The sequence below is a fragment of the Antechinus flavipes genome, chromosome 1 (assembly GCF_016432865.1).
Source record: "Antechinus flavipes isolate AdamAnt ecotype Samford, QLD, Australia chromosome 1, AdamAnt_v2, whole genome shotgun sequence".
Lineage (NCBI taxonomy): Eukaryota > Metazoa > Chordata > Mammalia > Dasyuromorphia > Dasyuridae > Antechinus > Antechinus flavipes.
The window spans coordinates 563,017,516-563,044,647 of record NC_067398.1 but is presented as its reverse complement, the minus strand read 5'-3'; the positions used below and the strand labels follow the sequence as shown (position 1 = coordinate 563,044,647).

General features: G+C 33.9%; 1 protein-coding gene across 5 annotated transcripts in view; it reads left to right on the top strand.

Annotated features, from left to right (window-relative positions):
- Positions 1-2,160: 2,160 nt before the first annotated feature.
- The window catches only part of PRPF4B (pre-mRNA processing factor 4B), a 46,734-nt gene continuing 21,762 nt past the window's right edge, over positions 2,161-27,132 (top strand). For 3 of the 5 annotated variants that reach the window (XR_007949405.1, XR_007949404.1, XM_051970748.1), the window contains exons 1-5: positions 2,161-2,333; positions 9,908-11,110; positions 21,344-21,520; positions 23,242-23,397; positions 26,745-26,826. Coding sequence is in view for 3 of the 5 variants with exons in the window: in XM_051970748.1 (XP_051826708.1) it covers positions 2,209-2,333; positions 9,908-11,110; positions 21,344-21,520; positions 23,242-23,397; positions 26,745-26,826 (1,743 nt within the window). In the remaining 2 variants the exon portion in view is untranslated. Of the gene's footprint in view, positions 2,334-3,999; positions 4,149-9,907; positions 11,111-21,343; positions 21,521-23,241; positions 23,398-26,744; positions 26,827-27,132 lie in introns of those variants that run through there. The other 2 variants (XM_051970750.1, XM_051970749.1) reach the window with 2 other exon arrangements.

The window sequence follows — 27,132 nt, the reverse complement described above, 5'->3', positions numbered from 1 at the left end:
ATAAATACAAGAGATGTTGTGTAGCTAAAATCAATAAAACATGGCTACTAATGGGATATCTGGAAATGAATGATGGTATCTTCAACAGAAATAATTGTATGAAAAGGGCAAATTTAGAGATGAGGATAATAAATTCAATTTTAGACAAAATTTGAAAAGGTAACTTCAAATCATTTGTCCTTTGTAAGCCACACTAACAAAATTGTCAGCCTTTTTCTCTCTTCTCAAATCATTGAAGTCCAGTGGCAAGACAAAAATCTGGACAACTGATCATATTCTGGAAAGCAGTGAATGATATTGGCATCTTTGATGTCTGACCAAATTCTAAACACTCCACTGTATCTGCTTCACCTTCCTTGATGGACACTGTAACAAACTGTTCCTATGTGCCCATTCTACTGGGGAAAGTTTCCTAATACTTGGGATGTTTATCTCTCTAACTCACAGATTTTAGGTCTGTCAGTTACCTTCAGTCTGGTTTAGCCATCTGCCAAGATGGTTTACCAGGTGTGGCTGCTGTGATTTCTGTAGCTACATTCCTGTAGCAAAAGCTGTAGCATATTGAAATCACCTTTCACTGAGAGATAAATGGGTGAATCAAGCAGATTCAAAGATGAATGAACTACCCTAAAAAGGATTTGGCAAATCTTCACATCTCTTGAACACTCCACACAATAGATATATCTAGATAATTAAAGTTGTCTTAACCAGATGAAGTCATGACTCCTCTCCAAGCTTTGCCAACTTTTCCTGAGGACTTTTTCTACCATGACTTTTTACTTTCTCTACCATGCTACCTTATTCCCTACCTCATACTCCCATTTCAGCTCCTTTTTATTATTTTCCCTCATTAAAATATAAACAAGGATTGCTTTTCTTGAATGACTTCAGCAGATAATAATGTGGGACTTAAAATTCTGGGGACTGATGAAATTTGGATATGTAGATTTGGGAGTATCAAACATGACCCTTGAGTATATAATAGCAGATGAAATCAGAAAAAGCCCAGGACAGAGTGGACAACCATACTAATGGTATAGAGAAGTTGGAGAGTGCTCTTGCAAAGAAGAATGAAAAAGAATGATTCAAGAAACATCAGTGTCAGGAAAATCAAGAGGAGCATAATTTTTTTGTTTTCATGAAATATATCCCAAATTCTACAGACTATTCTTTTTATCTTCTTCCAGATGAAAGTCCAGATTCTATTAGTGGCTTATTCAATAGTTTATTCTTTATCTGATGGAAATACCAAGAACTTTGTAGAAGGGCATGTCAAAATAAAAAAGAAAAATCAGAGGTAAAATCTAAATGTCTCTATACTTTGCCTTTATTTCTTTTTGATCTATAAGGTTACCTAAAGCCTTTTTTTTGTTTGTTTGTTTGTTTTTTATTTTTTGAGCTTGCATGACTCTTAAGGTGTTTTAGGAGTTGCGTCATCACCCTCACCCCCTTTTTTAAAATTCTGGGATTTGATAAAAAAAATTTTCCTATCCACACCTTCAAAATTTCATAGCATCTATTTTTACCTTCTTGGATGTTCAAGAGTATACACGGTTATTTTAGATTTTTTTTCCTGCTACCCAATAAATGTGGATGAATCGATGTAAAAATTTTATTTTCTTTATAAGCTTAGAGTTGAGTCCCCGACTTACATTTCTACCCATGAAACTCACTAGCTGTGTGGCTTTGGAGTATCTGGTTATCTTTTGAGCCTTAGGAAATCGTCTAACCGGAGACAAAAAAATGTTGAGACCTTTGACATTTCCACATTACACACTCATGAAGTGACAGGTCCTTAATACGTGGCCGGAATTGGGGGAGTTTAAATTTTTGGCTCAAATCCATGCCAAAACATGGGAATTAAATTCTGGTTTGGAGACTGTAAATTGGAAGGGGACGGGGACAAAAAGAAACGGAGAAAGGATGCAAACAGCACTCCCTCTTGTATACTTAATTGTGAAGACAAACCTCAACGAGAACCTTTATAAAGTTAGTTCTTAAAACTATTTAATTACTGCCCCCAAATAAGTGCTAGGAATATTAAACTTCCCACCCCCTTTGAAGGATAAAGGAGCGTATCACCGCGCCCCTGAGCCTGCCGGAAGTGCGTGTGGACGTCCTTACGCTCCACCCTCCGGATGAAGGGTTTCATATCCGGATTGTTATTGAGGACTCATTCCTCTTTTCGTTCTTCTCCGGGTGGGGCGCATGCGCGACGATTCCTTTCCAACTACCACCTTCCCCTGTCCCGGCAGCCGCAGCCGCTGCCGCCAAGGAGTCGGGAAGTTCAAAATGGCCGCCGTAGAGTCTCAGCCGCCGCGGGAAGCGCCTGAGTAAGTGATAATTCTTGGTAGCGTAACGGCGGGAAGGCTAAGGCCCGGGAGGAGAACCAGAAGGCAGATACGGGTGAACTGCACGGGGGGGAAGGGAAATTGAGGCCTAAGAGTGAGAGCCAAACTTTGTCTCTCTCTTTCTATTATGCTGTGGGAAGTGGAGGACGCAGTGGCAGCTACAGGAGGACGGCGAGGAGCTGGCGGGCAGCTCGCGAGCCTCGCTCTGCACCCCTCTTGCTCCGGCTGTGGCTGTTAGAGCCCGAGGCGGCTGCGGCCTGACGCGCGTCGTTGCCCCGGGAGGCGCAGGCGCGAGCGGCCTCTACAGGTCCGGTGCGCGTGGCCGGCGCCTGCGTCGCCCCTCCCAGGAGCCCCTCCGGAAACGGGCTAGGGAGCTGGCTGCGGTGGCCTCGCGCTGGGAGTGGGTTCCAGGAGCGGACGTGTGGCTGTTGCCATGTGTACTCTGCCCTGCTTTTGTCATCCTATACCATGTAATGAGATTTAGGATCCGGAAAGGGGGCGGCAGGGGCACTCTTAGATCGTTCAGCTTAAAACTTAAATCATAGACTATTTTTTGGCAGATGGCGGGAGGCAGGAGGACCACCCAACTCCTTGTGCCACCTAGTAGGTTTCCCAGTATTTATTGGCATTCTGATTGCTGACAATTAAACTTAAAATATCATGTAGCCTACCGTTTCAAGGGCTCGAAGTTTGGCTCCAGATTGTACTCTTGATGAGGATGGGAGGAGGAAGCAGATGATCTAGGGAAAAGGAGGATTATCTGCAAAAGTTAAGATGATATATTTAAGAACTTAAGAAATATAAAAGATAAAGATGCCAAAAACAGTATCGCTATACTGTGAATGTTTTTTTGGTTTTTGTTCGTCCACTAAAAATAATTTGTGGTTCACACTCCGCAAAAACTGCAGATGAGAAAGGGGTAAAACTGCCTTTGGAGGGAAAAAGTAGTTGGTATCATTGACATTTGTAACTTGGAGGCTAAAGTTTTTTCAGTTAAAAGGACTGAAGCTCAAGTTATCCTCTGTATATTAGTACCCCCATTCTGAGCCCTTTATAGAGTAAGCTTTTTACTTTTGCCAGCTATAAAATTAGAGTTTTAATTTAATATCGCTATATTAATATTGCTAATAATTTAGCGATCTTTTGAAACTGTCTGATCTTATACAGGAATTCAGATTTCTAAATTAATGCCAAATCTTTTTCACTGATGGCACAACTGGAACTAGAAGAATGCTTTGGGTTGGGGGTAGTTTGTTTTTCTTTTGATCAATCCAAAAGCTTGCAAGTACTGTGAAATATCTGAATTTTTTTTTTGAGGGACTAATTTCTATTTGATTCATTTCAGCAATTACTTGAATACCAATTAACAAACATTAAGTGCTTCATGCCCTCATCATTCCTATATTTTAATGATCCTTCAGTTTGGAATAGTAACAGTGTGGATTTTTATTATTAAATAGTTTCAAAACTGTTTACCCAACTACAGTTTTAAATTTTACCAAATTAGTTTGTTTAGTAAAACATTTATTAAACATTTGTGCACAGAAAATATTTTATTAAACATAGCGATAGATAGACAAAAACAAGGTCCTTATCCATTTGAAACTTACAGAATAATAGAGTGATAGGACACAGAAAAATGAGTAGTATATTTAGATAATCCATAGAAGATCAAAATAGTATTGCAAAGATGCCAGAAGAAATAGAAACAAAGGCAAAGTAAAAAGTCTGGGTAGAAAAATAGTCATTTGATGGGGAAGGAATTTCAAGGAAGACCTGAAGAAGATGACATCTGAGGTAGGTTTTAAAACAGTTCTTAACTGGGGGATCCATGATCTTGTTTTTATTTGAAAAATGTTTTGATAATTGTATTTCAGTTTAATTGATTGCCTTAATAACATGACACACATGGTCAATAAGCTTTACTTTAGATGAGTAGATAAAAGTTCAGATAGAATGAAGAGGGTATTCTAGATATAGGAAATACAATAAGGCCTGGAAACTAAAATATTGGACAAATACGGGAATGGTTAAGTAGTTAATGTGGATCATAGAATGTGAAGGATTGATTAATACAAGATAATACTTTAAAAAACTTGAGTGTCTCCAGATTGTGTTAAATGACAAGCTTAGAAAATTGAACCTTAATCATTAATCATTGAGAGCCCAGGAAGACTTTAGAACAGAGAAGTTACCTACCATTTCTGAATAGAGTATAACAGCGGTATAAAGGAAGTTTTGATTGAGAAGAGTTGAGAGATTAAATACAAGAACTATTAAAAGGTATTTTCATAGTCAAGACAACATAGTTGTTTTGGAGATGTAGGAAAAGGATGTGAGAGATTATAAATGTAAGAGTAACTCCTCCCTTAATTCTCATGTCCAAGGATAACACCATAGTATAAATCCTGGAAGACTGAGTAAATAATGTGACTTAGATTCGCTAGTGAAGAATAAGATACTTAGAAGTGTATTTTTTATATGCAGAATAAAGTTTGAGTGGAGAGATGTAGATTTAAACATTGTTTGCCTAAAAGCAATCATTGAAGTCCTGGAAGTAAAATTCTCAGTGCAGTCCAAAATAACTTTTATCTGAAGGATTCAAGTGATTAATTATATGGAGAAAAGCAAGTGAAGAAAATACCCTGAAGGAATATTTAAGAGGTGTTTTAAGAGTACTGGGAACTAGAAAGTGAAGAAAATTGGAAGGGTCTGTTTGAGAAGTAGGAGAGCATGGTTTTTGATGCCCAGAGAAAAGGGAAGATGGTCCAGTGTCAAATACTAGAAATGCCTAGGAGAATAAAGACTGGGTTTGGTGAGGAGGAAATTATCAATAACCAAGACGTTTTATCCTAAAGGGAAGCCTTCAGAGTTTGGGAAAATTGAGCATATTTATAGATCGATGGAGAAGAACCCATAAAGAAGTAGAAGATTGAAACCAGGGAAAATAGCTTCATTCAAATGTAAAAGGTTTTTTAATACACTGTTATTTGCTTGTATTATATGGCTACCTTTCCTGGAATTGAGCACTTCTTTGTAACAATGAAAAAAAAGTTAGAAAAACTTTTTAGAAAGTTTTCAAAAAACTGGTTAGAGTAACCACATCAAACAAATTTAGCAACATTCTGCTCTCTGAAATGTCTCTCTTAAACACTAGTCCTTTATCACTGACTTCTTGATGAACATCTGTCTCATTTTCATCTTGAACTTGGCATATCCAAAATGAAACCCATTTTCCCCTCGCAACTTCTCCTGTAAAGTTTTAATTTTTTTCTTTTTCACTGTTATTTAATAATTATAATTCGCTCTACCAAAAAAAATTACAGTAGCTTATATAAGAAACATTGAATCTTGGTTGTGTGGGTTTTTTTTTTTTTTTTTAATTACATCCATGTGTAAACATTCTAGATTTCAGTTTAACTGGGTAGTAATAAACCTGCTCTACTTGTTTCTTTTCTTTTAGAAGCTCTTTTTGTTTTCTATGATTTTAATAATGTTTTCATTAATTACATTTTGGGGGAGTGCATTTATCACATCTCTAACTTAGCACCTCCCACAACCCCTTCAGTTAGAAACCCTTACTTATTACACATACATAGTCCAACAAAACAAAACAATCTCTTTAATTCTGTGTCTTGAGTCAGTAATCTATATTTCTACTTGTCTTATTTATGTGTTATCACTTGGTTGTCTCGCTAGTATATCAAATTCAAAAGAATACAAAAGTGAGCTTCTCTTTTAAGACCTTGCTCTTTATGATGACTGTGGGCAATGTCCTACAATTAGTGATAGGGAAAGAAGTGAAGCCACAGATAGAATTAATTTGATCTAGGAGTAGGTAACACTTCCTTTTCTGAAACAAGAAAGGAGAGAAGAATGAATGATAATGCTCACAACTTTTGAGTAGAAAGGGGGAAACTGAAGAAGCTTTCTTCCAGACTTCTCCAAAGTCTTTTAGTGATAGAGGAAACTAAGTCATCTGTTGAAAATGGGAGTTGGGGACATTGTGAGCTTGAAGAGAGAAGAATCGAAAGGGAATAAAAACAGGTGTTGCTTAGAGTAGAATAAGATTTTTAAGCAGCAACGAGGGCAAAGGTGAAGTGAATTGTCAACTTTATTAGCAATTAAACAAAAGGACTTTAGGGGGAAACAGGTCATTTGATTTGGATCTGGATGTTCTAGGAACAGGGCTACTTTCAACAATATTTTCAAGATTTTTCACTTTTGTTCTTATTGTATAAAATGTCCATGAGTTTGGGCTTCCATGACTAGATTAAACAAATGGTTTTACAATGAAAATACAAATTCAAATAGTGTTTCTGAGAGATTCAGGATATAATAGAGAAGAATGCAGATGGTGTAATATATTTATTTAAAAACAAACCTTCCACTGCAGTCCTACTCTGCCAATGTTGTGATACTCAGGTAACAGCTTCTCTTATCCTCACCATTCCAATACTTCAAGACCTAATAGAGCATAAGCTTTTTGGCTGGTTCTAGGAAGCTGAAAATATTACAAATATAATCCCACAGTCTAGCCCCAGGTTGCTTCCGCCTCTTGATTTATCACCTTAAAAACACCAACTCCGTAGAACTGTTAACTATTATTTGTTTCTCTGGAGTTATCTGTCAATTTGTTTAAATGAATGGAGTATCTGCATGAATAACAGGTCCTTGAAATATTGAAATTACTATCAGCTATAGATCTATCTAGAATACATGTTACTTCTGCTACTGTTTTAATTACATCCACTAATAGAATGTTAGCCTTGGAAGGAACTTAAAGAGATTAATCATTTACTTAGTGAGGAATCTTCATAACATTCCTAAAAATGTACATCCACCCTTTGCTTGAATGACTTTGATGACGGTGTGGGAGGTAGTATATTTTAATATTTTCTAAAAACTAGTTAAACTGATTAGAAAGTTCTTCCTTAGATTAAGATGAAATCTGTTTCATTTCTGCCTATTTGTGCTGCCTTCCACATGTTAGTTCTTGAAATATTTTTGTCAGTGTCCCTATTAAAATAGGATAACCAGTCCTGAGTTCAAATCTCACCTCAGACACTTAACACTTCTAGCTGTGTGACCCTGGGCAAGTCACTTAATCCTAATTGCCTTAGCAAAAAAGAAACAGAATACCTAGAACAAAACCTAATACTTGTCTCATCAATATAGGATACATTATAGTGAATTAATATCATCCTTATATGGATACTCTTATGGCCTAAAATTACATTCTAGGTCTTTTTTTCCTTTAAACTTAGATAGGATTTTTTAATCAGAAAAATATTCTACTCAGCAGATTTTGTGAAGCATATAAGTAGTCTTTGCCCTTATGAAACTTAGAGTATAAGATAGAAAGGACTCAGAGGCAGATAACTATATCTTTGCATGATATTACATAATCATAACGTTTTGTCATATACCTATATCCCTATTAAATTAAATTTTGTTTAGTCTTCAATTTATAGTATTATGAGATCTTCTTGAATCTTGATTTACTGAAATGCCAAATGGCATTTACCTTTGTATTCATGGTTTGAATTTGAAATTCATATCTTCATACCATTGGAGACATCCTTCTAGATCAACATGAATCTGTCAAGCTAAAATTTAGTTTGTGTTGTTCCACCAACTACAAATTTGTTTAAATAAATGTACTTTAAACCAGTCTGTATAGGTTCATTTTGTTTATAAAGATGTGCAGACATTATCTGGATACTTTATTGAAATCAAAATATACTTGTTGCATAGAATTTTTTTGACTTATTAATTTAATCTTATGCAAAAAAATGGGTTTATTTGCAATATTATGTATGAGTTATTATGTATGGGTTTGGTGAAATCTATTCTCACCCTGGATAAATGTTAATGACTTTAATAAATTATTAAAAATTAACGGGTTCATTGGTTTATAGTTATACTTGTTTTGAAATTAGGATAATATATGGTTATTTCTAGTCTCCTGGAAGCTCTTTCGTTCTCTAATTTTTATATATATATGTGTATATATATATATATACATTTTTTTTCCCTACCCTTCTCCTTACTAGTTTATTTTAGTAGCAGCATAACATTTTCCCAGGTACTTAAAATTATCAGGGACCTCAAATCTCTCTCCCTGGAGCTTGAAGACCTGTTCCATGAAGAGAGCCTGTACTGTCTTTTGTGGCAAGATAGAAGGCAGAGTGACAATTGAAGGGGAAAAAAAAGGATGCTTTCTTGTTCCAGTAAGAGCTGATAGAACCATAAATCTACATTAAGTTGGAGAAAGACTTGCTTAAAAGAAAGGGTTCTTAAACCCAGGACAATAACTAGAAATATTTTTACTTAATGGCAAAATAAAAGTAGCCCACATCCCAGAGACTAGTAAGTGAAAGAGCAGGGATTTGTCTCTTGTGTTCAGAATCCAGCTCTTAGTTTTCCTGTCACACTACATTCTAATTTTCTCCTAGAGTGCTCCACTCCCTATACCACCCCCGTTGTTTAGATCACTGCTAGAAAGGAAACATTTCCCATCTTTCTCCACTTGTACGTCTTCTAAAAAAGTAGTAAAATATCAATTTCTTGTTACCAGTTTCCTATCAGGCAGTTTTTAAGAACTCATTTCCAGACCAAAGATGCAAATATATATCAACTTCTGCTATGAACTAACCATGTTCTTCTATAGGAAATCTTGAGAGTTACTGCTGGCCTATATTTCTTCAAAAAGTTCAGAAAGATCTTGTAGATCTCAAGCCTATAAGGCAACCATTAAAGGTTGGCGTGGGAATGAGGGGGGAGATAAACAGGCATTCTTCCACTTCAAACACAAACATATTTGCATTTCCTTCTCCAGAAAGGGAGGTGATAATTCATGTTTTTTATTTAAAGGGAATGAGTTATGATCTCATTTGAAACCCTTCCTGTTCTTGGATGTAATTTATTTGTGCCTAGAACTTTATATGCAGCAGCTAGGTGTAGCAGTGGGCCTGGAGTCAGGAAGATCTGAGTTCAGCTCTTGCCTCCGATGCTTCTAAACTGTGTAATCCTGGGAAAGAAAGCACCTTTCTATGCTTCCAATTCCTCAAATGTAAAATGCAGATCATAATATCACCTATCTCTCAGGTTTGTTGTAGGAATCAAATGAAATACACACACACACACACACACACACGATTTTTTTTTTTTTTTTTTTTTTTTTTTTGAGGCAACTGGGCTTAAGAGACTTGCCCAGGGTCACACAGCCAGGAAATGTTAAGTGTCTGATGTCAGATTTGAACTTTAAACAGGGTCCTCCTGACTTAAGGGCTGGTGTTCTATCCACCTAGCTGTCCCTAATCATATGAAATATTTGTAAAACACTTAACTACATTTACATAACACTTTTAATGTAATGCTAATATAAGGTTCTGAGAACAATGTTAAGTCATTATTACTTTGGTTTGGTGATATCTCTTAGTGTATTTCAAATGATTCAAATACCTAGAAGTTATTTTTAAAATGAATCATTTTATATAGTTACAAATTTTTAAAATTATGGCTTTTAAGATTTTCATTTTATATATTTCTAGGATGGAAGATGCAGATAATTCTGAAAAAAGCATAAATGAAGAAAATGGAGAAGTATCAGAGGAGGACCAATCTCAAAACAAGCACAGTCGACACAAAAAAAAGAAGCACAAACATAGAAACAAACACAAGAAACATAAACATTCTTCAGAAGATGACAAGGACAAAAAACATAAACATAAGCATAAACATAAGAAACATAAACGAAAAGAGGTTATTGATGCCTCTGACAAAGAAGGTGCATCTCCAGCAAAAAGAACTAAAATTGATGACTTAGCTTTGCTGGAAGACTTGGAGAAACAGAGAGCTTTGATTAAAGCTGAACTTGATAATGAGTTGATGGAAGGAAAAGTTCAGTCTGGGATGGGGCTAATATTACAAGGATATGAGTCAGGTTCTGAAGAAGAAGGAGAAATACATGAAAAGGCAAGAAATGGGAATAGATCAACTGCTAGGTCATCAAACACTAAGGGGAAACTTGAACTTGTTGACAATAAAAATAGTTCAAAGAAAAGAAGCAAAAGCAGATCAAAAGAACGGACTAGACATAGATCTGATAAAAAGAAAAGCAAGGGAAGTGTTGAAGGAATTAAAGAAAAAACAACTAGAAGTAAGTCTAAAGAAAGAAAAAAGTCCAAAAGTCCATCTAAAAGAAGCAAATCTCAAGATCAAGCAAGAAAATCAAAATCCCCAGCACTTAAAAGGCGATCTCAGGAGAAAATTGGAAAAGCCAAATCCCCTCCCGAGGATAAGATTAAAGTAGAAGATAAAAGCAAATCAAAGGATCGAAAGAAATCCCCAATTATAAATGAAAGCAAAAGTCGTGATCGTGGAAAAAAATCCAAATCTCCAATAGAACTAAGAAGCAAATCCAAAGACAGAAGGTCACGATCCAAAGATAGGAAATCCAAACGATCTGAGACTGATAAAGAAAAGAAGCCAATTAAATCTCCTTCTAAAGATGCTTCTTCTGGGAAAGAAAATCGATCCCCAAGTAGAAGACCAGGTCGTAGTCCTAAAGGAAAAAGTTTATCTCCCAAACAGCGTGATAAATCAAGACGAAGTAGGTCCCCACTACTTAATGATCGGAGATCCAAGCAAAGTAAATCACCATCTCGGACTTTGTCTCCTGGTAGAAGAGCAAAGAGTCGATCAGTGGAAAGAAAACGAAGAGAACCAGAAAGGAGAAGGCTTTCTTCTCCAAGGTAATTTCATTAAAAATTTTTAAGCTCAATCCTTTTAGTAAATTTATCAGTACTTAAAATTTGCCCTATCTTTTAAAAAATTGCTAAGTGATTTTAGTGAATGCTTTAAATTATATTTTAGAGGATTAAGTGCAAACTATTAAATTTTTGTTCATTTTTAATGAATTGTGGGGAAAAACTATATAGCTGGAAAAACGTTTCTTTATTCTACCATATATAATGATGTTTAAGATAAATAACATTCTAACTTGAAAAACATGCCTTTTTATTTGCTGTGTGGGGAAGTGTATAAATGATCGGTTAGCTTTAAGTCATTAGTTGGAATCATAAAAATCACAAATTTGTAGCTGGAAAGGGCCTTAAAGGTCAACTAATCCTACCTTTTTGTTGTACAAATAAGGAAGATGATTTCTGAACCCCTTTGAATTTGTAATCAGTGATACAATTAAGGATCTAGCAGTGTAATCCACCCATGACTTAGTAAAACTATTCTGGAGTTTATTATAGAGAGATAGCAGGCTGCCTTTTGAGAAAGAATACTGACTCTGGAAGGGATCTTTCTTCTCTTATTAACTCTGTCACCTTCTATATGAGTGACTGATTAAATCACTTCATCTGTCTGGGCTCATTAAGGAACCTTCTAATGGTCCAAAATTTTTCTGATGTGCACTTGTGTACATGTATTGCAGAGAAAACAGTTTTATGTAGACAGCTTCTGTTGTTCTAATCTCCTAGGTAAAGATAGCAAAGCTCCAGGTCTTAATTAAAATTTATCCAGGTTATGAAATAAATACAAAGAACTATACTAACAAGGCTTTAAGTATCTTTAAAGGTATCATTTACATTACAGAACTGGAGTTTTATTCCATGAGAATATTTTCTCTTTTTTTGTGTATTCTCATAAAAAGTATTCATTTTTATTGTCTGTTATATTTGTTGAATGATTTTGTGTGACTTGTTTTTAATTCTAAAAGCAAAAAGTTTTAAATTTTTTTTTGTTTCTTTTAAAAATTAAATTGAATTTCTCCACACTGTTCTTTCCTTTCATCTACATGACAATATTTAAATGACTATGTATCTTAACTCTTCCCTGTTGTCATCATAAAGAATAATATTTCCTTAGTGCAGAAAGTGAAGAAGCTAGTAGGACTCAACTAAGAATTCTATTTTTTTTTCCCATCTTTTCAAAACCCTTCTTGTCTCACCTCTAGGGAGGTCTGGATGTTTTTTCCTAGTAATAAACAATAACTTATTCTCAGAGAATAAATTCAATCCTTCCTTGCTACTAGCCTATTTTTATGAACTAGAGTGGCAAATCTCTGGTCTTTTTAGTATTGGGGAGAATATTTACTCGATTGAAAATTGCAGGTGATGTTTGAAAGTTTTGTTGATAATGTTGATAAGTATATATGATAAATGGTTTTGCTTTGGGTCCTATCTGAATTAAACATTTAAAAATTCATATTTGTAATTCATATTAATTGAATTACAAATTAAACATTATGGGAAATAATCTTATTTTAGTGAAAAATAATTTGTATCAAAATCAGTGTCATAATACCACTGGCTTTTACATTGTAATTAGATTTTATACATGTATAAATGTGCTTCAAAAGTTCTTGAAAACAACTTTTTTAACTTTCCTATTAACTCATGACTCTTTTCTCTCATTAACAAATCTTCCTACCCAGTCAACCATGTAGATTGTCTCCACAGCCACCACTTACTTAGAACTCACTTCATCTCTTAACTAGACTTAAATATTTTAATAGTCTATTCTTGATTTAGTCTCTTAATGGTCTTCCTGCCCCTAGCTCTCTCTCCTTTCCAATCTAGCCTCTGTTTGACTACCAAATATTTCTTTCTTTTTTTAATAGCTTTTTATTGACAGAACATATGCATGGGTAATTTTTATAACATTGTCCCTTGCACTCACTTCTCTTCCAACTTTTCTCCTCCCTCCATCCCCTCCTCTACATGGCAGGCAATCTCATACATGTTAAACATGTTAAAGTATATCTTAGAATATATATGTGCAGATCCATACAGTTCTTTTGTTGCACAAAAAAAATTGGATTCAGAAGGTAAAAAATAACCTGGGAAGAAAAACAAAAATGCAAGTAGTCCACATTCATTCCAGTGTTCCTTATCTGGGTGTAGCTGATTCTGTCCATCATTGATCAATTGGAACTGAATTGCATCTTCCCTTTGTGGAGGATATCCACTTCCATCAGAATACATCCTCATACGGTATTGTTGTTGAAGTGTATAATGATCTCCTGGTTCTGCTCATTTCACTTAGCATCAGTTCACGTAAGTCTCTCCAAGCCTCTCTGTATTCATCTTGCTGACTACCAAATATTTCTAAAGAATAAGTCTTAACTATGTCATTTTTCTTATTAGGAACTCTCCCTCCCTTCTTCCTCCTAGGTTGAACACAGATTTTTCAGTTGAACATTTAAAATCCTCTGCTTTCTAGCTTTTTAGTATACTTCTTAGCTTATTTTTCATGCATGCTGTGTTCCAACCAAACTGGCTTATTTTTTAGTCTTGGAATTCAACATTCCATCTCTACTCTTTGTATCGGCCTTTGAACAGACTGACATCTATATCTGAAATGCATTTCATCCTCACCTCCCCCCTCTTAGAATACTCAATTTTCTTCACATTCATTTACCCTCTCCTGTGTGGAATGTTTCTGGATTCATTGATAGGCACACTTCTTAAATAATGAGGCATATACTTAGTTTTTTTGTTAATTGTACATTCCCAAGAAAATAAAAGTAAGCTTATTGCAGTTAGTTGGTGCTTAATAGAAGGCTTTTTGGGTTGGTAAGCTTTTTTTCTGGAGATACTTATATCACATTTCATATTATGCTTATGAAGTTGCTTATTTCAGTATAATTCTAAATGAAGGAAATTGCAATTATGAATTTTCCAGTACATATGTAATGTGTATCATATTGGCTTTTAATAGATGACCTTAGATATAAAGCAGTTCATTTTATTAAGTAAGTATCTACTGTGTGCAGGGGGTTACAAAGACAAAAATGAAACAGTGATTTCCTTAAAGCTGCATACATTTTATGAAGGGGGTTATAACACATTTAAAAGTAAGTAATACAAAATATGTACAAAGTAATTTCAAGAGGAAGAACATACATACTCTAACAAGCAGGGAGAAATTTGAAGAAAGGCAGGTAGTTAGTAATATCAAAACTATTTAGAATTTTGGTTAAGTGAAAGCCTATTCCAGAAACAAGAGACCATTTATACAATGCCACAGATAATGGAGGTGGGATGCTTTATATAGGATTTAGATTAGCCAGGTTAATTTGACTATAGTGGTGAGTTCAGAAAGAGGAAAAATATAAAATATTAGAAAGATATATAGGAGGCAAATTGAGGAAAGATTTTAAATACCAGTTTGAGTTTGTATTTTATCCTAAAGAGAATACTGAATTTGAATAGGCAGCAACATGGTTGGACGTGTTCTTTGGAAACATCAGTTTGACAACCATGTGGAAGATGGATTGGAAATAAAAGAGTTTGGAGGCAAGGGATGAATTATGAGATTTTTTCAATAGTACAACTAGCAAGATGCTGAGGATCTGAAACAGGGAAGAGGTGTGTGATTCTAGAGTAAGGGTTGGAAGCCATACTTGTTACTTGGTATTTGATTAGACAGTGGAGATTGAGAGTCAAGAATTAAAAGATTATAAATGTAGATAATTAGATGATGGCGGTACTATCAATTATAAAGGAACTTTTAGAGTTATAAGTGTGGAAAGTGAAAATAAAATAAATTCTATTCCATTTACATACCATAGTTTTTTTTTTTTTTCATTCATTCTTTAACCAATGGATATTTTTGTTCTAGTTCTTTGATGGATTTGTTCCGTCAGTTATTGTATTCAATTCTTCATGACTCCGTGAACCATATGTGCCAGATCCTTCGAGCTATTCTCCTCATATTGTCTGTCCAAGTTCATGTTGACTGTTGCCATGACACTATTTCTCTCATCTTCATTTTCCCCCAACATCGGTCTTTTTCAATGAGACCCTTTTTCACATTATGTTATCAAAAGTTTTTAAGCTTCAATTTCAGTATTTGACCTTTTAGTAAATAGCCTGAATTAATTTTTTTATGTATTGATTGGTTTGACCTCCTTGCTATCCAAGGGACTCTCAAAAGTCTTCTGTCACCATAAATTGAAAGTATTGAGTCCTGTAATGCTCAATTTTTCTTCTAAGTTCACCTTTCACAGTCATGTATTGCTAATAGAAGAACCATAGTTTTTAATTTGCTGTATAGATTTGCCATAATTTTCTTTCCAAGGAGTGTGGCGGCAGTCACTTTGCAGTGATCCTTGAGTACAAGAATATATAATCTGACACTTGCTTCCATTTCTTCTTCTGTTTGCAAGGAAATGATAGGACCAATTGCCATGTCCTTAGTTTTTTTGATGTAAAGCTTAAAGCCAGCTTTTACACTCTCTTCTTTATTTTTCATCAAGAATCCCAACTCTTTCTTTTTTAAATTAAAAACATTTTTCAAAAATATTTTATTTTTTCAAATACATGTAAAGATAGTTTTTGATACTCATTTTTGTAAGACTTTGGTCCAAATTTTTCTTTCTTTCTTCAGGACAGTAGGTAATCTGATATAGGTTAAACAAGTGCAAGTCCTTTTAAACATTTCCAAAGTGAAAAAACTATGCTTTGATCTATATTCAGTCTCCATAGTTCTATCTCTGGATGTAGATATTTTTTATCCTAAGTCTGTTGGAATTGCCTTGGATCACTGCATTGTTGAGAAGAGCCAAGTCTATTACAGTTGAGCACTACATAATCTTTTTTGTTGCTGCGTGCAATGTTCTCTGGTTTTCACTTCACTTAGCAGTAGTTTATGTAAGTCTCTCCCAGTCTCTCTGAAATCATCCTACTGATCATTTCTTGTAGAACAATAATATTCCATAACATTCATATCCCATAACTAATTTAGCCATTTCCCCACTGCTGGGCATTCACTCAGTTTCCAATTACTTGCCACTACACAAAGGACTGGTACAAATATTTTTGTACATGGGGGTCCTTTTCCTTTTTTTATGATCTCTTTCGGATGCAGGCCCAGTAGAGACATTGATGGTTTAAAAGGTATGCAGTTTTATAGCCCTTTGGACATAGTTCCAAATTTTTCTCCAGAATGGTTGGATCATTTCTAGAGACCCATCTCTTAATCAAAGACTAGCAGAGGAGTAGGGAATGGGAGATAAGGGTTTTGAAGTACTGAATGAGAAAAAAGAATGACACTTTTCTTCACTGAAAATAGGAGGTGAGGCCCTCCAATGAATAAGATGGGACTGTGGAATGATAGAGATAATACTTGGAAGAACTATTAAAAAGGGAATGATTAGGTACTTCATGGTTTTCAGTTGTGTCTGACTCTGGAATTCCATTTGGGATTTTCTAGGTGAAGACACTTGAGTAGTTTGTTATTTCCTCCAGATCATTTTGCAGATGAAGACAATGAGGCAAATACAGTTAAGTCATTTGTTCAGGATCATACAGCTTGTCTCTTGAGACCAGATTTGAACTCAGGAAAAGAGTCTTCCTGATTCTGGGCCCCGAATTCTGTTACATCACTTAGCTGCCCTTATTAATAAGGTAAAGAGAAGAATAAAAGGATTTTTGTGCAATATGGAGGGCCCATGATATTAAATAGCATAAATTTTCAATGAATATATTGATCCTAATTGTATTACTTTGTTCAATGTGAATGAGAACAGAGAAGTGGCGGGGCCGGATGGGGTTTAACCACAGTTGAATTTGAAAAGCTGTGGCTGGCCTATAGAACAAGGAGGCAAGGCATTCTCGGATGGCTGAGTGTACAATTAATCTGGCCCACAATAGGATCAAGACTGGAAAGAGAGGCCAAAGCAGGGGTGAATAAAGGGAGAATGAAGAATCATGGAGAGATTCTAGAGGTCACTAAAAGGATTAAGAATTCAAGAAAGTTCTCTTTAAAATAAGTTGTTAAAATCATAAAAATGTATTTGATCATATGAACCATTTTTCCTTTTCCCTTTGAAATTGTGAGTAAAAGGGGCAGCTAGGTAGTGTAGTGGATAGAACATCAGCCCTGAAGTTGGGAGGACCTGAGTTCAAATACAACTTAACACTTCCTAATTGTGTGACCCTGGGCAAATCACTTAACCCCAATTGCCTCAGGGAAAAAAGAAAAATTATGAGTAAATTATTTCTATTTTATAACTTTGTCTTCTGAAGTTTAACTTCTTAGTTTTAAATAAATTATGTCTTAACTCCTCCTTTGCCATCATTTGCAGCTTTAACTAATTACCTCACCATATCTTGTTTTATAAAATGCAAGAATAAAATATTTGTAATCTATTATATTCATCAGTGTTAGGGGCCAGAACTCTGAACTTGAAACAAAGGATTCTTACAAGGTACTAAGTCAGTGGAATTGATAAGAGACAATAGTTATCTAACTTAGCATGGTTCAGTATGGTTGATTTAATCCTACAAAGAGTTGTTATGGGCCAAAAGTTGAAACAAGTTACTAAGTAGAATTGAGACAATGCTTAAATCTAGTTTAGCATTTATTTAATCCTACAACAAATAATGGTTTCTTAGTAATGTAATGATTGGTTTGTACTCAGTGTATAGCATATAAGCTAGAAGGTCTCAGGTCCAGAAAAGACAAGTGCACTAGAAGCTCTGGAGAGGCTGAGACGGATTCATTCCATCGTCCACCTTTGTGGTGGCTGCAGGCTGAAGCACAAATCTTTGGATTCGAAGAATTCAGAGGGCAGAGAAGGAGGCAGGAGCTTACTTAAGCACTCTGAGCAAAGGAGAGAGATAGGCCTCTAAGAAAGCTAACCTGGCTCCAGGAAAGGAGACAAGACTTTGAAAGAGACAATAAAGGATTTGGACTTTAACACCTGGCTACACTTGTGTGGTGATTACTCTGAATTGAAAGAAAGGCTGCTGCCAGAGACCCCAAGAATACCTCAACAGAGAATATTACATTTTAAAGATGATATTACACAATAGGGTTTTCAAATAATTGGTTTCGTTGATAATCTACCTTCTCCTTACTGCCCTATTTCTTTATGACCCCTATTCAGTAAACTCCTGTAGATCATCTCTCTCACCATCAGGTTCAAAAATAAAATTTTTGACATTCAGAACTTCTAATACAAGACAATCCCATCTCCAGAATCTGGGCATTCACTGGCTACTTCTCATCCTTCCTTACCTCTGCCCCTTGTCTTCTCTGCCCTTATCAGCTAAAATCCCATTTTTCTTTGGGAAGCCTTTCTTGATCTCTGTTAATGTTAGTGTTTTCCTTCTACCATCTCAAATTTTTGTTTTATATAGGCTTTTTTTTTTTTTTTTGGCAAGCTCTTATTAGACTGCTTCCTGAGGGGAATTTTTTTTATTTTTTATTCTCAGTTCTTAGCAGTGCCTGGCACATAGTAGTTACTTCATTATTTGCTGACTTTTAAATAATGTCTTCTGTTTCCTAAAGGTTCAGATTTTGAAGTATCTGCAACAGAAGTAGAGTAACAGGTAGCACAGGAGTGGAGCTAGCACTTAAACTAAGCTTTGAGCTTAGATTGTGATTCCTATCTAAATTAGTTTGGAGCTCCACTTAAAGTACTGTAAGGCAAGCTTTATTCTAAGTTTTTCTTTGATATTAAACGAAGTTCTATATTGAGCTTGTATTCATCTCATCGCATAAGCAGATATATTTGTTAAAATGACTCTTTCCTTTTATTCTCCCATATAAACAGGAATTGTGTATAATTAATGGCATTTATCTTTACATCAATCATTTTCATCTTTACTTCTCCGGATTGAACATTCTCTTTTTATCAAAGAAAAATAGTTTTAAACAAAAACATCTTAAGCAGTGACCACATTTAACAATATATCTAACATTTGTTCCAGTCTACCATAAGGGCAAAGTTTTGTTTCATTACCTGTTCTGTGGGAGTTAAACTGCTTTTGTGAACTTTTTATTTACTTGTAGTCATTATGTATATTAATCTCCTTTCTGTGTATTTCATTCTGCATTACTTTATACAAGATTTATACAAAGTTCTCTGAATTTTATATATTCTTCATTCTGAACAATAATATTCCATCTCATTTATGTGACAGTTTTTTTTAGGTGTCTCTTAAACATTGAATGCTTGTTTTGTTCAATGATTATTTTGGTATATGTCTTTTCATTTTTTTTTAACTTCATTTATATTGTAATCATTGTGTATTGTCTCTTGGTTCTGTTCAGTTTGCTCTCTATTAATCTGTACCAATTTTCTCATGCTTCCCTGAATTCTAAAAATTTATTGTTTCTTATAGCACAATTGAGATCTTTCTTTCTATCTTTGATCTCTTTGATCCTTTTGAGTATTTATGTATTAGGCAATCGTTCTTCATGATTTTTGTTTTGGAGATTGAACTATTGATATGTGGTGCAAAGAATTTTTCTGCAGTTTCTTTTCTAATTTTATCTTTTTTACTCTTATTTATGCAAAAACTTTTAAAATTTCACAGTTGTCTTTTCTCTTGTGATCTTTTTCATCTTCTGTTAAGAAAAGTATTCTGTCTTATTTATTCTCTTCTAAATTTTAAGTTGCGACCTTTTATTGAATTCATATTAAATATCCATGTTGATTATACTGTGTTAATAGTGCAAGATGTTGGGCTACATCTAATTTCTTCAAAATTCTTGTCTAATTTTCTTTTTTGCCTGTTACTGTAAAAATGCGAATAGTTCTCAACAATTCATGTTCTTGTATATGTCAGATTTTAGGTTACTTTTTTTTGTTGTTTTGTTTTGTTTTTTGTTTGTTTTTGCTTTATGATCTCATTATTTATTTTGAGAATTTAGGTATTTTGCTCATTGTCAAGCTCTCAGAAATATCCTTTTGATAAGTGAATATAGTAAAGTGATGAAACTGACAAGATTCTTTCAAATGACTTCTTGAATTTTTATAAAATGATTTGTAGTTTTGTTGGTCATTGTGTTTTATGCAAATTTTTCATCTTTCTTGAAAGTTTATTTCCTGTTTCATATTTTTTAAAAATGGAATTTCTTATTCTTAGGTTTTATTAGTATTATACAAAAATACTGTTGATTTTTACGAATATTTTTCATTCAGCTATTTAGTTATTTATATTGTTTTATTATATATTTATTATAATTTATTATTAGATTAGTTTATTTGCTATTTTCTTTGTATACTATCATGCCATTTGCAAATAAAGGATATTTGTGTATTTTGTTGCTTATACTTTTAATTTTTATTTTTTAGTTTAAGTTTATTCTATTCTATTATTTTATTCTCTTATTGCTATAGCTAGCATTCCAGGAACTGTGTCAAATAATGGTGGGAGGAGGATGCTTCCTTTGTTTTATATCTGTTTGTACTGAGAAAGTCTCCAGTGCTGGAGTGTGGTTTTAAATATATTCCTTATCATATTAACAAATAAGGACTCTTCCCTGTTTGTGTATTTTCCGTATCAGTGAATATTAATTGTTTTCCTAATATTGAATCATTTCTGAATCCTTGGTATGAATCCATCTTGGATATAATGAATTATTTTGTTGTCTTTTTATTATCTGAATTTTATTTAAAATCCTAGTCAGTTTGAATATATTCTTTAAAGATGTTATTACTAGTAATAAGCACAAAAACCAAAACCAGAAATGATCTTGGCTTTGAATAATAGTGATTCACAAGTATTTATTAATTACCTATTATGTGTCAGGCTCTGGGGATTCCAAAGACAACAAAATCATTATAAACCAAAAAAAAAAAGAGAATCTGGTTCTCATGTGGGAATTGCCTTTTTTCTTTTTAATCTTGCCTATAAAGTCAGAGCCAACAAGTCTAATATAAAATTAATGTTTTAAAAATAAATTTAAAAAGTTTTTGTTTAGCTGTGAAGTCAGGGCAGAGGGGTTATCTGGGCTTGTACAAGTGGACTTTAACATTAGAGAGAGACAGTTTCACATAAGGAAACTTGAGGCTCTTTTTCAATACTCTTCTCCTCCCCCTATATCATTTGGTGCATGTGTGTATGTGTATTTGGGGTTTTTTTAATGTTTAAATTTCTTTTCTTTTTTTCCTCCCCAATATTCTAGATAATAGAAGGATTTTAATTTATTTTTCTATCCACTTTTCTTATTCTTTCAAGAACACGTCCTAGAGATGATATTCTTAGCAGACGTGAGAGATCAAAAGATGTCAGTCCTATTAGCAGATGGTCTCCAACTAGAAGAAGATCAAGTAGATCTCCTATCCGTAGGAGATCTCGTTCACCACTCAGGCGAAGTAGAACTCCAAGGAGGAGAAGCAGGTCTCCAAGAAGGAGGTAAAAATCCAGTTGAGAATAATTTCTTTTTCCTGAAATGATAGCATGCTAAATAACTGATGTTCTAGGAATAGATAATTTTTTACTTAATATAAACATATAATGTTTCCTAGCAAAAGATTGTAGCAGTTATACTATCTCATATCCATGATTTTCATGAGAATTCCTTGTTTTGTGTTAATTTTGAAATTCTGTCAGGGTAGGTAGGTATGATAATACAAATCTAATCCTAGCTACTAAAGTAAGCTGAAGTTGATGGATCTCTTGGGTTTAAGAGTGTTGAGCTGCAGTGTTATTTTGTATTATGTTGGATGTGTACTAACTTTGGTATTAACATAGACAGCTGTTTTGCACAGTGGGGTAGAATGCTACATCTGGAGTCAGGAAAATCTCAGATCAAATTTGACTTCATACATTTACTGAAATGGGTGACCTTGGGCAAAACACTTAACTTCCTCAGGCTTTAGTTTTTTCTTCTGCAAATTATAGATAATAATAATAACAATTTCCTAGAGTTGTTGTGAAGATAAAAAAAAAAAAAAACTTTATGATGAGCTCTCAGGAGCATCCAGACTCTCTAAGGATGATTAGAGCAGAGCAAGTCAAAGCTTTCTAGCCCTTCAGTATTGGAATCAGACTCACGAGTATCTCCTGAACTTTTGCCTGGCAAGATAAGGAAGCCTAGTCTTGAAAAAGTTAAATAAAATTAATCCATTACACAGTTGTGCTGTAAAACATGATTGATTAAAAACTTAAACAGTTTTCCTTCATTCGCTATGTTTTATGAGTTTATTCAGAAACAAAAACTTGTAAGGTATGTTATTGAGATCCTATAACTAGATACTCTTGTGGCAGTCTGTCTCACCTTCGTCAAATCATTTTACCTTTTTAAGTCTTAGTCTTTTTATCTCTCAGGGGATCAGTAACTTTGCTTACAATGTTGAAGTTCAAATGAAATTTTATATATATAAATAACCTTATGAACTTTTTTTAAATGGCTATAAGAAACAAAAATGGCAAAGATAGTTTTCAACATTCACCTTTGCAAAAAAAAAACTTTGTGTTCCAAATTTTTCTCCCTTTCCCCCCTCCCCAAGACAGCAAGTTATCTGATATAGGTTAAATGTATGCAATATTTATAAAAATATTTCCATATTTCCATGCAATTCTTTTAAAGATATTTGCATATTTGTTATGTTGAACACAAAAAAGTTAGTTTAACAAACAACAGCAACAAAAACAATTGAAAATATTGTGCTGTGATCCATATTCAGCTTTCATAGTTCTCTTTCTGGATGTGGATAGCACTTTCCATTCCAACTCTTTTGGAGTTACCTTGAATCACCTCATCGTTGAAGAGAGTCAAGTTCCTCATAGTTGATCATCATATAATCTTGTTATTGTGTACAATGTTCTCTTGGAAGAATTTTATGCATTTATGCATTTTATGTATTTTAGTGTTAGTTTAGAATGAATTTCACAAGATTTTTAGTCATTAAAGAGTCGAGGATGTAGGAAATATCCAGTATTTGTTAAATAGCTATAATGTTATACAATTAAGAAGTAATAGAAAAATGTTGGGTTTCATCCTACAAAGAGTTTACTGTCAAGTTCATACACATTTGAAATAACTAAAAATCAGAATTATAAAGTGCCCCATTGTACTTATTTTTAAATGAATAAATTGCCATTATTTTCTTTAATAATTTTTTTCTCAACAGAGATAGAGGTAGACGGAGTAGATCTCGACTTCGACGGAGGTCTCGATCACGAGGTGGTCGTAGGCGCAGAAGCAGAAGCAAAGTTAAGGAAGATAAATTTAAAGGAAGCCTTTCTGAAGGAATGAAAGTTGAACAGGAGTCATCATCTGATGATAAGTAAGGATGGAACTCTATTGGAATTATCTTTTTTTTTTTTTTTTTTTAAATCAGAATTCAAAGGAAATACTACATGGTATACACAAATTCTTTGCAATCTCTTTGGCTAGCCGAACATCTGTCATGACCAAGTTTTTTGTGGAGTTTGTGTTTTGAGGGGAAGGAGGGACTCAACTTCAAAATTAGCCTTTTAAACATTTAATGAACAAAGCTTTTTTATTTCCTTCTGTCAATATCAGTGTGATAATAGGGTTTAACTTTAATTAATTTTTTTTCTTGTTTAACAAGTTTCTTTTCACCTATTTCCCCTTTCACTCTCCACTATTATTATAAAGAAAAATCAAAACTTTAGTAATATACATTGTGGAGCAAAATTTCTGTTTTTATCATGTTTCCAAAGTATATATATCTCACTCTTCAGCCTGAGTATTCTGTCAGATAGTTGGGTAGCATTCTTCATCATCAGTTCTCAGCAGTTAGAAGGCTGATCATTGCATCAATGAAAATTTATAAGTCTTTCATTGTTTGTCTTTCTAAAATATTTTTATTATTTAAGTTCTGGTTCTTCTCATTTAACTTTATATCACTTCATACAGATCATCTCTGTTTTATGTGAAAAAATCTTTGATCTTTTCTTGGCATAGTTGTATTCTGCTATATTCTTATACTATAATTTGTTCAGCTAATTCCCAATTGATGGTCATCTACTTAGTTCTTGTTCTTTGCTACTGCTACAAAATATATGCATGAATATGTGTGTTCTTCTTAATGGAATCAAAGAATATGCATAATTTATTAACTCTTGTGATATACTTCCAAATTGCTTTCTAGAACAGCTGAATCAATTCACATTTCTAAAAACATTGCTTTAATGTGTCTGTTTTCCCACATTTATTTTCTAACATTTGTCATTTTCTCTTCTTCTCCTCCCCTAATTTGTCAGTGTGATGATACAAGGCAGAACTTCCTTGCTTTAATTTGTGTTTTCTAATTATTAGTGGGCAGGGGCACTTTTTTTCAGAGGCATTCTGGTGTAATGGCTAGAGAGAATGCCTGCGTCAAGACAAGACAACCTGTAAATTGTGTTACTCTGGGGCATTCCCATTAATTTTAAGTGCCTTGAGAAGAAACTAGCTTAGAAATTGAGGGTAAGTAGGTCACTATGCTTCTTCTGTTTTGCTATCATTAGGGATACTTTTTCTTCAGCAATCTGTCTTCTATAGTGACTATTTGTGAAAACAATTAATTTAAAATACCCGAGAACTTTGACACACTGAATTGAGGGGCACATATTCTTTCCCTTACACGGGCAGCAAAGTAATCATGCTAACTAGTTTCTAAAGTTACCTTAATACACAAAAGTGCTATATTTCTATTTTGGGGCACTTTTCTTCTTTCATCTTTATAATCTATAAGGAAAGATTTAAATGATTATGCAGCAAAGGTGGGAAATGAGGTTTTTTGTTGCTGTTTTTAAATAAAATTTGATCCAATGAAGAACATATGGAGAAACCATTTTCTTTGGTACAGCTTGCTAAATCTTAAACAAGCCAACAGTAAAACCTATTACCAGGTGAACTTAATGCTGACTGACAGTTATGTTAAAATCATTTAAAGCAACATGTTTGTATCTTTGCCATGAAACTTTTCAAGCAAACAAAGTAAAAATTAAGCTGTAGATTTAAAATGTAATACCTAAGAATCATTTCCTAAAATGTTTATAGAATTGTAGAGTTCAGAATTGAAAGATCACATAGTCCTGACTTTTACAGGTGAATGAAATGAGGCCCAGAGAAGTTAAATGACTTTTTCCTAGATTTCCCAGGTTGTAATTTGCAAAACAATAATTTGGACCCAGGCCTTGTTACTCTAATTTCATTGTTTTTCCAACATTAACCTACATAGTTTTTTTTCCCCCTCATTAGTATTTTATCTTTCCAAATACATGGAAAGATAGTTTTCAGCATTCATTTTTGTAAGACTTTGTGTTCCAGATTTTTCTTCTACCCTACCTATTCCTTCTTTAAGACAGCAAGCAATCTGATATAAGTTAAAACAAGTGGAATTCTATTTGTTATGTTGTACAAGAAAAATTAAGATGAAATGAAAAAACTATGAGAGAAAAGGCAAGCAAGCAGAAAAAGCCAAAAATAGTATATTTTGATCCACATTCAGTCTTCATAATTCTCTCTCTGAATATGGATGGCATTTTCCATCCCAAATCTATTGGAATTGTCTTGAATTATTGCATTGCTGAGAAGAGCCATTTCCATCACATATATGAAACTGGTAACAAGGAATGGTAGTTTTCCCTGTAGTGAATAGGAGAGTAAGTAAGCAATCCCAACTTCTTTCCTAAATATCTATGAACTGTTCATTTTAGGACACAAAAAAAGGAGAGAGGATTCAAAGATGGAAATCTCAAGGTTTACTTCTCCTTTAAGTCTAAAGTAAATTTAAAAGAGGTCTATTCCTTTCCTTTGGACCTCATCCTAGGTCCTTTAAACATTGCAAACCAAAAGGCCCTGTAGCCACATAAGTCCTACAAAGCAGAATTTCCAATATTAGTGGGAACTTGTTGACCTCTTTTAGTTTTATAATTATCTCATTTTAATGATAAAAAAATGCACCTTTTGTCATGAGTTCCCTCTTTTATATTCTCCATCTCATCCCCATATCGTCTTCTCAGTCATTTATCCTTTGCTTCCTTTGAAGAAAAGCTGACTTTCTATTTTTATATCTTAGTATCTTTTTTTTTTTTTTAAATAACACTCATTTTCTACTCTAGTCTAGAGCCTCTTTGCCTCTATCTCTTGGACTGTTGAAATAGCTTTCTGAGTGGTCTACTTGTTTTTAGTCTATCTGCTTTTTTGTCATTTTGTCATTCATCAGTTTTAAGACCACAGGTCTAGCTGTCATGTCACTTCTGTTCAGAAATGTTCTATGGATAGTTGCCTGTAGGACAAAATATAAACTCCTTATGGCATTTAAAGCCTTCTACAATCTGTCTCCAGATGATCTTTCCAGATTTATTTTTACTTTATATCAAAGCTAAGCTAATACACTTGCATATATTTTCTTCTCCCATCAGTGTAAAGCCAAGGCCTTTGCTCTGACTTTCCCATATATACACTTCCAACTACCATCTCTTAGAATATTTGGTTTCTTTGAAAGTTCAGGGTGGCACCTTTGGAAAATTTCTCCAAATTATGATATATTTATTTATTTGTGTATATCTCTTTTTTAGATATCTACCCCTTCTCTCCTCCCCCAAAGAAATATGTTTTGTTAGATTACATTTTAAAAATAATTGATAAGATACAAAATTATAAAATTTATTCTTTTAGCCTAGAAGACTTTGATGTTGAAGAAGAAGATGAAGAAGCCCTAATAGAGCAGAGAAGAATCCAAAGACAAGCGATTGTTCAGGTATGTGCTTATAAATAAACGAGTATATATAACAGTGCCCAAGTTAATTTAGTTCAAGTTAAATAAATATTGCCTCAACATATATGAAATTATCACTACCCTAAAATCTTTGAAAAAATTTCAAAATCTTTTTGATTTTGTCTGAAAATCTTTGACAAACTAATCTAATAGCAGTGTATGGGCAAAACTTTGAGTTGAGAAACTGACATTTTAAAGTATGTTAGAGGTAGAATTTCATTAGGTATTTCTGTATTGTTGGGATTTTTTTTCTTTCAGATTTATATAATTCTAATCTAAGCCCTCTAT